This window comes from Sceloporus occidentalis, unplaced genomic scaffold (genome assembly GCF_023333645.1).
Source record: "Sceloporus occidentalis isolate IW3139 unplaced genomic scaffold, rSceOcc1.0.p SCAF_13, whole genome shotgun sequence".
In the NCBI taxonomy this organism is placed as follows: Eukaryota; Metazoa; Chordata; class Lepidosauria; order Squamata; family Phrynosomatidae; genus Sceloporus; species Sceloporus occidentalis.
The window spans coordinates 16,832,915-16,848,755 of record NW_028316993.1 but is presented as its reverse complement, the minus strand read 5'-3'; the positions used below and the strand labels follow the sequence as shown (position 1 = coordinate 16,848,755).

The 15,841-nt window shown below is 40.5% G+C and overlaps 1 protein-coding gene across 8 annotated transcripts in view; it reads left to right on the top strand.

Annotated features, from left to right (window-relative positions):
- Positions 1 to 15,841, top strand: part of ARID1A (AT-rich interaction domain 1A) — a 130,287-nt gene that overhangs the window by 96,588 nt on the left and 17,858 nt on the right. For all 8 annotated transcript variants that reach the window (XM_089479314.1, XM_089479309.1, XM_089479312.1 and 5 more), the window contains 6 exons: positions 7,169 to 7,409; positions 8,718 to 8,807; positions 9,423 to 9,590; positions 10,511 to 10,826; positions 11,822 to 11,967; positions 12,062 to 12,171. In XM_089479314.1, the coding sequence (XP_089335440.1) occupies positions 7,169 to 7,409; positions 8,718 to 8,807; positions 9,423 to 9,590; positions 10,511 to 10,826; positions 11,822 to 11,967; positions 12,062 to 12,171 (1,071 nt within the window). The remainder of the gene's footprint in view (positions 1 to 7,168; positions 7,410 to 8,717; positions 8,808 to 9,422; positions 9,591 to 10,510; positions 10,827 to 11,821; positions 11,968 to 12,061; positions 12,172 to 15,841) is intronic.

Genomic DNA, 15,841 nt, shown 5'->3' with positions numbered 1-15,841 from the left:
CTGAAAATGATCACCTTTGAAGATAATCAAGAGTTAAAGGGCTCAAATGCATTTATTTTATTTTTCTGTGTTGTCTTTTTCATCAGGTAGCACAGTTGCTATTGTATATGCCACAGGCATGAAACCTAGGCATTTTAATTTAAGAAATATACAGAATTCTTAATATAAAAAGTTGCTGGTGATGCTACTGATAGCATTCTTTTGTCAGACGTCCTCCCCCTGTTAGTTCAAAATGTTGCCTTCTTTACTAAAGCTATGGAAAGCATTTTGCTTTAAAAAAATGATTTTAGATAAGAGACACCAGTTGTCTCCAATTGTATTTCCACCTTTATGATCCAGTATGCATCTACTTTTAAAACCTTTTTAGGTATTAGCATTTTAGCTTGTACAGCGAACCCTTGCCTTATGCGGGGATCCATTCCGGACACCCCCCCCCCCCGCGTAAGGCTAATTCCGCATATGCTGGAGCCCCATTCATTTGAATGGAGCTCATGCGCGGGAGTGCATGGGGCGCCACGGGCATGTGCCCCATTCATTTGAATAGGACACACCACCCCTTGAGCCCCGCATGCTCCCCACAGCTTGAGTGCGTACGCTCAAGTCTGCCTAAAGCGCACCCTCGTATAACATGGGCACACTGTACAGTACATAGCTTCCATCACTACTAAAAGTAAAATGGTAATAAGTTTTCCTCTAGCAGTGAGGGAATAATAATTTTGCCAGCAGAAACTCTGGTCCTTATACTTAATAACCAAAACATTTCTGATCTAAAATTGGCAGCAGAAGCAAGATTACATTAGTGGCTCTCTCTCATGTTTATACGACTTGGCTTGAGGAAAACACATGTGCCAAGCTTTAAAAGCATCATGAATGGGCCTCTAGTTGACATGGAACATGAGTGCCTATTTGCCTGACAGCCTCTTGAAGAAGAAGAGAGGAAATGAATGATTTGATCTATACCATAGCTATTGTAATAGTTAGGTTGTTGGGGAAGTTGAGGGTGTATGTATACACATGCATGCACGTGCATCCTCTTCAAATATTTCCATACAGTAAAGGGTCCACAGTTTATAGTATCTTTGATAAGCAAGCCAAAAATTATCATCAGTATGGCCTGGCTCCTCTCTTGCAGGCTTGATGGTTCTTGAGCATCTGTTGAGAAATCTCCCTCTCCCCCAGGTGGGCTGCATGCTGGCGTGGCAGTTACTCAATGGAGGTGCTTTGAGTGTTTCTGCTGCTGGGCATGGAAGCACCCAGCACAATTATTCTGTGCCAAGGAAGGAGGAGGTTTGCAAGTTTGGCTCTGTGGATAACATATTTCCAAGGGTCTGGGCCTACACAGATGCCAGATACCTGACCCTAGGCCTGTAGGGGGGCAGGCATGATGAATGAGAATATGGAAGTTTGCATTTTAGTTGTAGCTAATTTGGTATTATGCACCTGGAGCTAGCTTTATTTCATGTAGTACATTTCCTGCTATTTAAATCCTTTTTTCTCACCTCTTGAATCCTAATATGGATATAGCCCACACAACGCACATACAGTCATGGATGTATAGTCTTGTGTGTGCTATATAACTTAAAGGTGAAGGAATAGATTTGAATAGATGTAAATGCCAGATGTCAGTGTCATATGTTCCATGACTTATGTACCACCTGGCTGCTAATTCTACTCCATCCTGTACTGTTTGGAAGCATTGGTAGTGAAATATTATCTAATATATGCAAGATCTGTTCACAAGTTACCTAAGTGACCATTAAAAAATTATGCCAGTACTAACCAAATATTGGCTACTTAGGTTAAGGATGGACAAATTCTAAGTGTGAGGTAGTTGCATTGGTGTTCTCCCAACCCACTGGCATTAGCATGGGTTTGTGTGTGCACTTTTAAAAAACAAACAAACTGTTTTTTAATGCCCTTGCTACAACAATGCCAAAAAAGTCAACAACTGTAGAATCTGTCTTCCCACAAAATAGCGGGAAGGGAGGATATGATCCATAGGTTGCATATTGCTCCCGCCTGTCATAGAATATGATAATATAGGTTGCTGGATCTCAAAGCATACCATTAAAATAGAGTGATGTCTGCATCATTACAAGATACGATGGGCACCGTTCCATTCTTGCATATCCAGATATATTTGAGTATATTGTGGTTCTGTTAGAACTATAAGTTGAACTGAATATATTGTGATCATTTTCCCCTCTTTGCAGCAGGGAGCCAAAAACAGCCCAAATAGTAGAATTTTAATTAGTCTAACAATTTAAGAAAATCTGACACCTAATAATAATAATAATAATAATAATAATAATAATAATGCTGGAGTTGGTACAGTTCATAATAGTTCCATTTAAAGATTGAGTTGGGGGAGCATGGAGAGTGAGTGCACCTAACAATATGTTCTAAGACTTTTCAGCTGTTTAGCATTTGGCTTTATTGGGAATGTTAGTTGCATCTTGTAGGCAGCCTTACTAATCCCTCCCTTTTGGGGGGAGGCTGTTTGATTGCAGGCATGGTTTTGTTTTGGTGTGACAAGGTGGTGTTGGCAGCTGATTCTCTATTCACCAGCAGCACGAACAAAACTCCTGCTGGCATAAGGTTGAATTGGGCAACCAATCGCAGCTGGAACGGTTATAGTTTCGGAGTCCCTGTGGGCTTCCGCTATCAGGTCACATCCCAAAATAACACTGGGCAGTATTTCAAGTGAAGAAACGAAGGCTTTGGGGTTGCAGCCAGCTTGGAGTGTGAGATTTTTCTGTGAAATACTTGGAATCCCTCCAACATTTTTGATCTGCATGGCAGATGAGCAATAAAATGCATAAAAACACACACACATTGGAAACACGTGAGGAAATTATCCAGACCAAGACGTTTCCTTCATGCTGGCAGAGTTACTGCTCTTGATTTGCACCTCCTGTTTTCTTTTGCCTTATTGGATGTATTCAAAGAAGAAGAGAAATACTGTTCAACACGGATGCTATAGTATTCAGGATTTCTCCAGCAACCCTATCCATCTGATCCTGTATAGGACATCCATCCACTTATCTCCACTCCTTAACTATGTTTATTGTACAATCTTATTGTTAACAACTATCGTATGATGATAGAGCTTGTTTTCAATCTGATGTTATTATTGTTGTGGTATTTTATTGATTGTATCTGTATGTATTTTATTAGGTTGTAATCTCACCTCATTCCGCAGGTAGAGACAGGAAATATAAATACATTTATCATTATCATCATCATCATCATCATCATCATCCATGATCTTTCCAATTCGCACCTGGGGGGGGTGGGGGGGTTCTGGAACTGATCTCCCATGAATTGGGAGGAACAAGTATATGTATTTTCAGAGGTGGTATGAAACTGCTGTATACTGGGAGCAAATGGAATGGCCATCCCATCCATTTGCTCCCAGTATACAGTACATTGACACAGTACATTTTCTTGCTTAGATTCACTTAGGCAATATTTACAGAATTATGTATCCAGTCCCTCTTAATAAAATGGGCCGTTTCAGTACAAAAGGTTACCCAGCCACTTAGGTGTGGATCTATTATGTAGGTCCTCACCACTGGGATTGGGTGGAGGGTCTCATTCTTTAGCATAAATGCATGCTGTCAGTCCCCATTCATTTGGTTAGTTCATTCAAGTCAGGCAGCAGTAGTCCTCCAAGAGTGTCGGGCCTACAGCTCCCATAAGCACCAGATAGCATAGCTCACGATAAGAAATTAGGAGCTGTAGTCCAAAAACATGTGGAGGAACACAGCTGAATACCACTGATTTAAAGGTTACCCCATATACACAGAGACCACTTATGGATAGTAGGCCCAGATCATATAACCTTAAGAATGAGACAAAAATCTATCCAGAGAAGATTGGGTGCTTGGCTAAGCAACCTTTTATAGGGGTTAGTTACTCACTTGTACACGCAAAGAATATATGATTAGTCTCATTGCTCTTTTCTCATCATACTGCACAAACTTGCATCCTGCGATGGCATCAGCTAACAAATTCATGACCGAATGTGCAGTCAAGCCTTGGCAGACTTTGATCTGTCCTTTTAAAACGAAGTCCCGCATGAAACTCAGGAGCTCTGGATAGAGATGAAACCAAGTAGTTTATTTTGGTTTAACAGCCAAAAAGACCTACGTAATTCCCTGGATAGTACAAAATTGCCACTAGACTAGTGCCATGAAAAAACAATGCAGTGATACCTTTGCTGGATTAGTAGGCACATCTGGAATTTTGAGGCAGTGTCATGGGTGCCATCACAAAATGGCTGCTTTGAGGGGTGCCTGTTCACAAAATGGCTGCTGCAGTGGATGCAGTCACAGAACACTTCAGAAAGGGAAGAAGCTGAATGCACTGTGCTGTAAAACCAAGCATATGACTTGCAGCCATCTATAGTTTTAAGAATATTACTGGGTCTGCCTGGAACCCAGAGGTGTGCTAGGGAAAGAAAGTGAAGCTGGGTTGCTATAAGCTTAGTACCTAGGTTTTGAGGCGCCCAGGATAAAAATCGGGCAGAGATCTTGGTGAATGTCACAGGAGGTATTTGCTGCTGCTGCATCCCTCCAATACTATACAGTGTGCAGACTGGCTGAGTTTGGCCTGATATTTTGAGTGCTAGTGAATAAGAGTTCTTAGACCTTTGCTAAATGCTGCCTTAGTCTAGACTGAACACTTAGTTTTCCACCATAAATGTGCTCATCAGTCGAAAGATCATAATTTTGCACACAATCAGATTTTTCATTGCAAGCGCTTTGCTATAAGTCCCACGTTCTTAGTACTATTCCTGTTCTGGAAAGATGCTTTGGTGGTTTTGGAATTAGGGACACCACTGCTACCCTTCATACTTTCAAAGCACATGGTCTCTGGAGTCCAGATAAACAAACCACTCACTTGCTCATCCTAAAAATCAGATGGAGTACTGTTGTATTTTTTTGAGCATTCAGTGTGGATCTCTTTAGCAACCCTGTCCTTCCCACTACAAGCTTGCCTTTCCTTCCAGTATCCACCTTTGGGGGGGGGGGTTCTTCTGGTGAAGGGAACAGGCAAGAACCTGTTCTTCTCTCTTCTTTCAGCTCAGATTGAAAGGAGATAGGGGACAGATAAGGGACAAGAACCCTGTTTAAAACTTAGGCCTGTTACAGACTGCCAAAATAAAGCGGCTTCGGGTCTCTTTGGAGGTATGCTATTTAAATGATGCATGCATCCTAAGAATCCGGAAGCTGCACCAAAAGCTGCACTCTGGTGCTTATGAATGGAGTGTGGCTTTGGTGCGACCTCCGGACTCTTAGAACCCATGCATCATTTAAATAGCATACCTCCAAAGAGACCCGAAGCAGCTTTATTTTGGCAGTCTGTAACAGGCCTTAGTCCACTTAAGGAAGAACAAGATCGGTTTTTGTGAAATTTCAGGTGGAAGAGGGTCTTACATTTTTTGTCCTCTTCCCCTTGGAATGGGTTTCAGAAGTTCATCACATCCCTGTGCTTGCAGCTCATGCTTGCCATGTAACTTCAAGTTCTCTTAGATGTTCACTGACATTACATCCTGTTTCTAAGATTTATGTGTTCATTTGGCTTTTCACCAAATTATAAATAGACTTGTATAATATGAAGAGCTTTCTCTAGCCTATAAAGCATGTTGTGAATATGCCTTTTTAAACATATTGACTCTTCCTTTGTGAGGTCCGTTAACTGTAACTCCCAGAGTAGTAGTGATTATTTTAAAAGGTGGTTCAGGATTCAAGGTGCCTCATGGAATTCTTATAGTAATAATAACAATGGTCCTGAACAGAAAAGATAACAAGAATAAATAAAATGAATATTATCAGTTATGTGGGTCCACAGCTGATCATACAAACTAGTTTGCATCATTCTGATTAACCAGTTCCAAGGGGGAGATTTATGTGAAGCAGAAAAACAAATGGGTTTGGCATATTTGCAATTTAGAGAATGGTTCATTCAGAGTGAAGAGGAAATTGGAAGAATGTTCTTCACACAGCAGACCAGTTGTGTTGCTGTGTAGTGGAGGGGAATACAAGTAAAATCTTATTAAAAGCGCTTGGAGATTTCTGGTGGAAATTAGTAGTAGAAGATAGAAAGTTAGTAGGAACTGGTTTTTTATAGGACGTACACAGGGCCGGCTCATCCATATAGGCGAACTAGACGTACACAGGGCCAGCTCATCCATATAGGTGAACTAGGCAGCTGCCTAGGGTGGCAAAATTTAGAGGTGGCTTTTTATGTATAATTTTTTGGCTTTTGACTAATTCTCAGTACTATGAGTATACTACCTAAGTTTTATGTCATGTTTAGCTTTAACAAACGAAACAGTGGAAATCAAAGGGTGAAAATAATTATGAGGAGCGACAGGGTGCCAAAATATGTCTCGCCTAGGGTGGTCAAATACCTAGAGCCAGCCCTGGACGTACATGTTTTAGAGTGATAGTATAGAAATAAAACAGTACAACATGTAATTTGAACCAATTTATAAAGGATCAAAACCTTAGTGCCATTTTGTTTGGAATCAGTTGGTACTCTCTTTTAAGGATGTCACCAGATCATAGTCAGAAGGGGCATAGTGTACTGTGGGTTTTTCTCTACATTCCCAGATCTTCAACCTATTATGCAAAGATATGGCCAAAAATATGTTGTTTTGTTTGGTGTAGAGTATCTTGCTAAAGAAAAGTGATTGCAAATCTTAAGCAGCTATCAGCTCTTAATCAAAAGGATGAGTTGGGGCTGATCAGAGACATATAACATTTTTTCAGACTCTTTCCAGATCTGCTTGGTCTTGTTTAAGTCACTGAAGCAATTGCAGAAGTTGCTTATTTCAAGGTTTTATTTCATTTTTATTTGCTCTTAACAAAGTTTAACAACTAGGGGAAAATATCAGTACTGTATATTTTTCAGTTCTTTGGATATTTATGAAGCATTTCACTCTCTGCAATTCTTCAAAGGGTGGACAGGCCAAAATCTAGTGGTGACTTTCCCCTGGAGCTATGTTGTATCCTTCCTAATTTAGAGTAAAGTAAGTCTCTTATCTAGAAGGAAAACCCTATAAAGTTCATAGTAGTTGTTTGGTGTGTGGTAGCAATCCCAGTCTCTCTTTCTCTTCTTGTAGTGACATACTTGACTGTGTGTCTTTGTCTCTCCATAGGATCTCTCTGGTTCAATAGATGACCTACCTATGGGTACAGAAGGAGCACTGAGTCCTGGCGTAAGCACATCAGGGATTTCCAGCAGCCAAGGAGAACAGAGTAATCCAGCTCAGTCTCCTTTCTCTCCACATACCTCTCCTCACTTGCCAGGTATTAGAGGACCTTCCCCATCACCAGTGGGATCTCCTGCAAGTGTTGCTCAGTCACGCTCTGGCCCACTCTCTCCTGCTGCAGTACCAGGTAAAACATTTTGTGTGTATGACACAAAGCTTGGAAAGAGTTATATTTTTGAAATATCACTCCCAGAACCACCACCCCCAGGCTAGCATGCCCAGTGGCAGTCTGGCTGGCTGGATTCTGGACAATGTAGTCTAAAAATGTACATTTTCATTCCATGCCACACCTTTATTAAGAATGGCCACTTATTTCAGGGAACTAGTGAAGAAAATGGTCAGGGGCATATTGAACCATTGAAGGCCTTGGAGGACTGCCTCCTGCCATTCCCCCCCCCCCCCCCCGATGTTTTTGGCCCAGAAGAAGCCTATTCTAAAACAGGAAGCCAACTTAAATTTCACTTCCTATTTTTAAAAAAGGTCTCTCTAGCACTTAAACGAATGGTGTGGGGAAATGTGGCAAAAATTGCCCCCAAGCAATTGGAAGGAGGCATTTTGCCCAAAGTTTGTGGGCAGCTGACTCTCAAATATGGAGGAAATTACATGTATTCCATGTGCTGCACTTTCCTCACTCCCTGGTTAGAGTATCACACTAGAAGGGGAAAGATCTAAACTTGAATCTGTACCTAGCCACAAAGATTGATTGGCAGTCTTTGGCCAGTCAGTATTTCTGAGACCAGACCTGTCTCGTGGGTTTCTGTAAGAATAAAAAACAAAGTGGGGGGACACTTCTTGGAGAAAAGGGAGGATCTAAATGTAATAAATAAAGCTAACAATAAATGACAACAAGATATATGGGTTCAGATTGCTTCAGGAGCCCTGGTGGCGCAGTGGTTAAATGCCTGTACTGCAACCACTCGCTCAAAACCACAAGGTTGCGAGTTCAAGACCAGCAAAAGGGCTCAAGCTTGACTCAGGCTTGCATCCTTCTGAGTTTGCTAAAATGAGTACCCAGATTGTTGGGGGCAAATTAGCTTACAGTTGTAAACCGCTTAGACATTGCTTAAGTGGTATGAAGCGGTACATAAATGAAGCTTGTTTGTTGTTTTGTACTTATCTACTTTCTGAACTTTTTGGATTAGCTTCATCACTCACTTTTGCTTCACTGTTTGCAAATGAGACTCATAATGCTGTATGGATAAGTGAAAAAAATGGGGGGCTTACAGTATAAGTACTTTTAATTTTAAGAGTGAAGCAGGCTATAAATTTGTGTGCCTGTATGTGTGTGTATTTCTCTTCCTGTACGGTTTAGGTCTTAGTGTGAGATGTTGTTGTATGCCTTCAAATTGTTTCTGACTTATGGTGACCCTATCATGGAGTTTTCATAGGATCTTAATTATTTGGAAATGTATTTAAAATGTTGTTTGTGGCACAGGCAACCAGATGCCACCTCGACCACCAAGTGGCCAGTCAGACAGCATCTTGCATACCTCCATGAATCAGTCAACCATAGCCCCAGATAGAGGTGAGTGTTCAGTTACCATCAGTGAGACTGTTTACATGTAAAAACCATAAAGTGCTGTGATTGAACATTACCTCTTAGCAGTCAGTGGCAAGATGACAGTGTGGGCATAAACGCTTGGTTCAGTTAGCTCTTGCTTATCTTTTGAATAAGATCTTGAATTAAATATTTTGTTTGCACAAAATGGTTGAAAGACTCCCGAGGGTACCTTTATGGTGCACTCTGAATTTCAACCAGTTCTTTAAAAAACTAGAAGCAGGCAAGATTTCTAGATTCTCTCTGAAGTAGGGCAAAGAGGGGGGAAACTCTTGGGAAGAATCTAATACTTTGTGTGTCTGTCTCAGTAAGCTCATCATGACTCAGGTAACTTAACAATCATCACAGAGATCTTATGGTGACAGCTACAGAACGCTGCTGTGGCAAGCCATAGTTCTCCTAAAAATAGAGTTTGAACTTGGAATTGCAACTGAATTTTTAAAGCTACTGATACGAAAGCTTCAGAAAGAATGTCATTTGTTTAGATTAGAATTTACATTTTCTATTGCTTGTACGCTTGTAGGTGTGTTCTGCATAACCTAATAGTATAACAAAATCTCTTTACATTTATTATTTCATTAGGTTATATACAGAGGAATCCACAGATGCCTCAGTATAATTCTCCTCAGCCTGGGTCTGCCTTATCTCCCCGCCAGTCTTCTGGAGGACAGATGCATGCTGGAATGGGACCTTACCAACAAAATTCCATGGGCAGTTACGGACCTCAGGGGGCTCAGTATGGTCCTCAAGGTGAGGGCATTAATTTGGTTACTTGTAAAACGTAGAAGCACAAGCATGTCTTACACTCTGCTAGGTGTTAACGGGTGGGAATCATTCAGTCGTCCAGACATTGGTGGACTGCAGTTCCCAGAATTCTTTCCCATTGACCAAGTTCAGTCAGGAACTTAAGAATACTGTTCAAGAATTACCACAGGTTGAAAGTTTGGGTAAAACTATAAGCAGTTCAAAGAGGTAGCTGCCTTAATCTGTTTTATCATGAAAAGGAAAGGATAGTAGTACCTTTGAGACTAATCAGGAAGAAGACATTCCTAGCATATGTTCTCACAGACAGAGTCTACTGCATCAGATGCAGACACGAAGCTGTGTCTGATCTAAGATGGAAGCAAAAGCTTTTGAACTCCACCTTGAGGCCATGGTGGAAGAGAGGGAATTGGGGCTAGGGTCTTCCTGAGGGTTTTTTGTGTTTTGTTCTTATAATGCTATATAGATAATATAGTATAGTATAGTATATAGCATATTTTAGCTGTAGGTTTTGGGAGCCAAGGGGAGTTGTGCTCTGTCTTGCTCTCTGAGCTCTCCTCTACTTTTAATTATACATCAAAACATGTAACCAGGCTAGTTTGTTAGTTCAGGGACTGGCCAAATAATATCTATTGTTAGATCTTTATGTTTAGTCTTTGTCGGTGATTCTGATTAACTCACACATGAGATCTCTGTTGAAAGATGATTTGCAATTTGCATACTTCTTTCAGGTTGATATCACAATATTGCTTATGTGAAATCAACATTCTGATTCTTAGTGCTTGGGAGAGTCAAAATTCTCCTTTATATACAGTACCTTTTTAAAATTCACAGGTTGAATTTGTAAAAGAAATGAATGGCCAGAATATTATTCAGTGTTGTTGATCATTGTGCCATTTTCTTTTTAGGTGGATATCCAAGGCAGCCAAACTACAATCCTATGCCCAATGCAAATTATCCCAACCCAGGAATGGGAGGAACCATGAACCCCATGGGAGCAGGGAGTCAAATCCATGGTCAGACTGGTGTACCACCCTATCCTGGGCTTCCCCCAGGGAGAGGTTTGACACACCCTGCCATGGGGAATAGGCCCTATGGACCCAACATGGCAAACATGCCTCCCCAAGTAGGAACTGGAATGTGTCCTCCACCAGGTGGCAGAAAAGCACAAGAAGCTGCTGCTGCTGCTATGCATGCTGCTGCTGTCAACTCAATCCAGAACAGGTGAGCCTTGTGCATGCAAATGTGTAGTTGATGTGTACCACCAAAGATCTTCCCAAATCTAAGATAAATCTGTTAGTTACCTCTCACAAGCAGAGAAAATGCAATGAGTGGAGTGAGTAGAGCTCATTCACATCTTAGGCATGTAAAAGAATAAAGGCAGGCACATTGTGATCATCTTTAAGATCCCAAGTGTGCAAAAATATACCAGATTTTGGGGTAGGTGTGAGTGGCAGCTTCCTGTCAACCAAACAAAGTGGAGTGAAGAGTCTCTTAATTCAGACAGTGGCATCAAATAGTTGAACCAATGCAAATGGAGGGTGAAATGGTGTTTTAGCCGTCTGTATCTTGATGCATCTGAGCAATACTGTGTTATGACGAGGTTAGACATTTCAGGATCTCCTAATGATTTCTTGCACCTGCCTAATCCCTTTTCTGAATTGGTGTCTGTATTTGTGGGAGGCAGAATACATGTAGGATTACCTATTTATTATCTCCAGTTCTGTTAGGATCCCCCCCAGCATGTATCTGCCACCTTGATTCCTGTGCTGGAAGAAAGGCCATACATTTAAACATAAACTAGCCCAGAAGAGCCAGTAAACATACTGCATAGCTTTTACGTCTGTCTTTTTGTTGTACATACAACATACTCAGTGAAATATTAAACAGTATTGAAAGGCTCGGGGAGAGAGGACTGTGCCAGTAGACCACTTGAGATTTCTAATCTTAAACCATGAAGGAGAGAACTGTGGTTGCCACAGTAGTCAAGATCTCAACCTCTTTTTAAACTTGCAGATCAGACAGTAACGAGTGGGGATTATTGAGAAAGGTTTTCTTGTTAGTTTATTGGTTTCTGCATGAAATTGAATTTAAAAAAAAACCTCGATTGAACTTGCTAAATATGCTTCAGCAGTGTACACAGATATTATTGTTACATAATCATGTTGGTAGCATATGCACATGGTCAGGTATTACTAATAAAGGCATGTTGTTTTTAGGCCATCTGGTTACCCCCATATTAATCAAGGAGGAATGATGGGAACTGGACCTCCCTATGGCCAAGGAATTAATAGCATGGCTGGCATGCTCAATCCCCAGGGCCCACCATATCAAATGGGTGGGAATATGGCAAACAACTCTGCAGGTAAGATATACTGTACCCAGTACTCACTCAGATACCTTGGGTTTTGAGATGACACAGTGAAAAGTCTTCTAATATTGATTGCTTGATTCTCTAGGGATGGCTGCAAGTCCTGAGATGATGGGACTTGGGGATGTTAAACTAACACCTGCAGCAAAAATGAACAATAAGGCAGATGGAATACCAAAAGCTGAGTCCAAGTCAAAGGTAAAAATATGAAAACATTTGTACCAAATTTTAGAGAAACATAATCCTTGATTTCTAAACAGTGTAAACATTTATTGATACTTAAGACTTGAATCTTATTGGTAGTCCAAAGTAAACCCATTGAGATAGTTGTTGAATGGTGACTCCGCAGTTATGTAAATCCCATTGAGTGTGTCTACTCTTATTGGGACTATTAGTAGGGTTCAGGCTAATATAATTAGATTATGTTGAAAGAGCAAGACTTCTTTGTTTCTTACTTCCCGCACCCTATTATTGGCTGTTGAAAAAACATCTCTTGGTAAAGCTTCTGGTAACATAGCACTGTCAAATTTGTATGATTACCATATGAGGTCCTTGTTCATGAAGTTGCGACAATGTCTAAAAATAAGGAGAGGATTCTTTGAAACAAATAAGTACTGTGCCTGCTTAACATTCTCCCTTATTGCTTACTGTTTGTTGTACCTCTGCTTGGGGTTCACTTCCAGTAAATCATGACCTTGGGACATGTGGAGCTATATGAATACATACAACTTTTGACGCCAAAGATGTTCATTTCCACTTTGAAATTGGTTTCTGTGGAAATTTTGAGGTCTGTAAAGCCATGAAGCATCTTAGCCATCTAGTCTCTATTTCGTGTGTGTAGAGAATCCAACCATGTGCCAACTTACACCATATCTGTGTTTAGAAGTGAACAAAACTGTCTTCCCAGTTGTGGGACACAGCAAAGTTATCTCCCATAAGACTTTGCAGTAGTAGAACATGCAGTAATAACATGAGTGCCTAATATTTCAGCTCTGGATGGAAAAATTTCTGTAATGGAGTTTTATTTAAAGAGTGAAAAACTAAAATTTTTAGAGCTTTGTGAACAGTGTTCCTTTCTCTTTTCTTTTTAAAAAATACTGACATTTTCATCAAGTTTCTCAGTGCCAACCTTGTTAGCGATGGCTGATTTTGCTTCAAATTATGATGTTATTGTACTACAGTGTAGGCAGCATTGTACACAGGGCAGTTAAAGACATGGTTTCAAAACCTAGTTAACTGAGAACCATGGTTAATCTGAATTGCAATGAATACTTAATTGGGGTTAAGGCTTGAGGAGGGAATTGGCTTAAAAGCGAATAGAGAGCGTGCAGATTTTGGCTTTTTCACATCAGCTTTGGCAGATATCTGGATCTTAATAATTTTCATTTCTTCAGGGTTGCTTAAGAGCAACCTATATGTAAAGACAGAACATGGTGCAATGATTTGAGCATTGGACTATAACTCTAGATACCAGGTTTTGAATCCCTGCTCAACCATGGAAACCTATTTGATGACCTTGGGTAAGTCAGACTTTCCTAGACTCAGAGAGAGGCAAAGGCAAACCCCTCTGAAGAAATCATATCAGGAAAACCCTATGATAGGTTCATCTTAGGTTCACCATACATTGGAAGTGATTTGAAGGCACGCAACAGCAATACATGTAAGGTTAACAGCTAGAATTATATTAATTCTCTTGCATGGATAATTGCCTTGCCTTGCCAAGAATATTGATAAAAGACATTGGAAGATGCATTTGAGTGTAATAATCAATTATGTCCCGAAACAGGTAGGCCGAAGAGATGGGTGCAAGGCGACATTGGTGCCATTCAGCAACCACACACACCTGATCCCAATCTGGGCCACTGCCACGGTCCTGAACAGGGCTGTAGGAAGGAGCAGATTCTTTCCGCTCCTTCTTGGCCTGGTTCTTTTCAGATAATGCGGGTTTGGCGCAGCTTCCAGTTGCATTCAGGATGTGTGCCATCTGAACACTACACCCCGAATGTGGCCAGAATCCGTGTCATTTGACCCACGTGTTTTGGGCCTGTGTCAAATATGGGAGCAATCAGACAGTTTCAGGTGTAAAAACCTAGCAGAATTGATCCCCCCCCCCAACTTTGTTACCAGTGTGCATGTTTAGTGGCAATAATGTAGACTTATTTCAGCTGCCTACTTTCTCTAAATGTACAAATAGAAGAAATGTAGTCATGCTCTTTCTGTCTTAAATAAGGAGCTCCCCTGTTTCTATATGAGAATACAATTTCACAGATGTTGTTCCTTTGCCCTTCACATTTCCTCAGAGCAAGATACTGGCCAAGCTAAGCAAGAAAGCTTCATTGATATTGGCTAGGCTAGCTCAGATCAGTTTTCAACTCAGTTGCAAATAAGCATCATCTTTTCAAACTAAAAACTCTCCTTAGACTTCAGTTACCTAGCACCCATAAGCCTTCCACCCAGACTGCAATTCAGAGTGCCAGAGGATGGAGAGATCCTGATTATAAATTAATTTTTCTATTTCTTTTCATTTCTGTGCCACCTTTCTCCCAGAAAGGACTTGGGACAGCTCACAAATAAAACCATGTTACAATTGTACAATAAAAAACTTATAACATGCATCATACAATCTGAATTTGAATTTTGCATTTGATTGTAAAGTCTAGGTAAATGTACTATTGCCTTGAATAAGGGTGGGAATTATGTGGCCCTTCAGATACTACTGAACAATATACTTTGTTAAACAGAAAGCAGTGTAAAGCACAGTTATTTGAGAATGGTGCTCACACTTTTACTTCTGTATTAAAATACAAACTTGCTCAGTTAGGAGTCTGTTCTCTTCCTCTGAGTGTCACTGGCAAAACATTTTGAGGGGATTGCTTGCAAAACTATCCTCTGTACATCTTTTTATTTTATTTTATTGTTTTGATATTTTCTACCTCTCCTGAATTATGGCATCTCAGAGCATGTGGTGCTTGTCTCTTTACTGTTTATATTTTATTATATGTCAGCTTCCAGTGCAGTAAGCTCACCTCAGAAAATGTAGGTTTGATACTGAAGATTGCTCTTAGACATCATAGACCATAGCATCTTAGTTATGCTGAAAGTTGTATCAACGGAAATTTAAATTGAACTTTGCCCAATTTAATGAGAGACTTTACTTCTTGGTATACTCGTCTCTGTGGCTTATGAAAGAAAAGTCACTAGTGAGTTTTGAGTTTCCTTCTACAAAGATTAAACAATTCTTCAGCTTTCCTGCATCCTCTGAAATGTTGTTTCTTTAACATTCTCCATTTTGTCTTTCAACATCTGTACAGAAAGTATCACCTACTAAAGCTTATCTTGTTGACCTGGGGGCTCACTTATTGCATGCAAACTGTAGCCAGCAGAACTTGGAAATAAATAGTTACACTTAGTGTTGCGGTACACTAAGCATGACATATCTGTAATCTGCTTTATTTGCAGTACTTGAATATAATATCTGATGCAGAGGTTACCGATTTATTTAGTATGCACCATATACATACACATAAATCCTTCTATTTATTGAAAATATTTCTGTGCTGCCTCTTGTTCTCTCCTTGCCTGCTGTATCCACAGTTTATCCACGGGGCATATGTCACCTGCGGTATAAAGTGTAACGTAAGATGGCAGGTACATATCTTTGACAGCACACCCTGACAGCAAAGCTCCTGGGGCCACCTGCTTGTCTTCTGAAGAATGGAAACAACCAAGAGACTCCAGCGATGAAACTGGGCAGATTCATATGGGAGGAAGCTTTCCTTCCGATACCCTAGCTACAGACTGTGCATGGCCTTATAAGCATATTGTTTATTGATTAACCCTTAGGCCATATCACAAAGCAGATAAAACA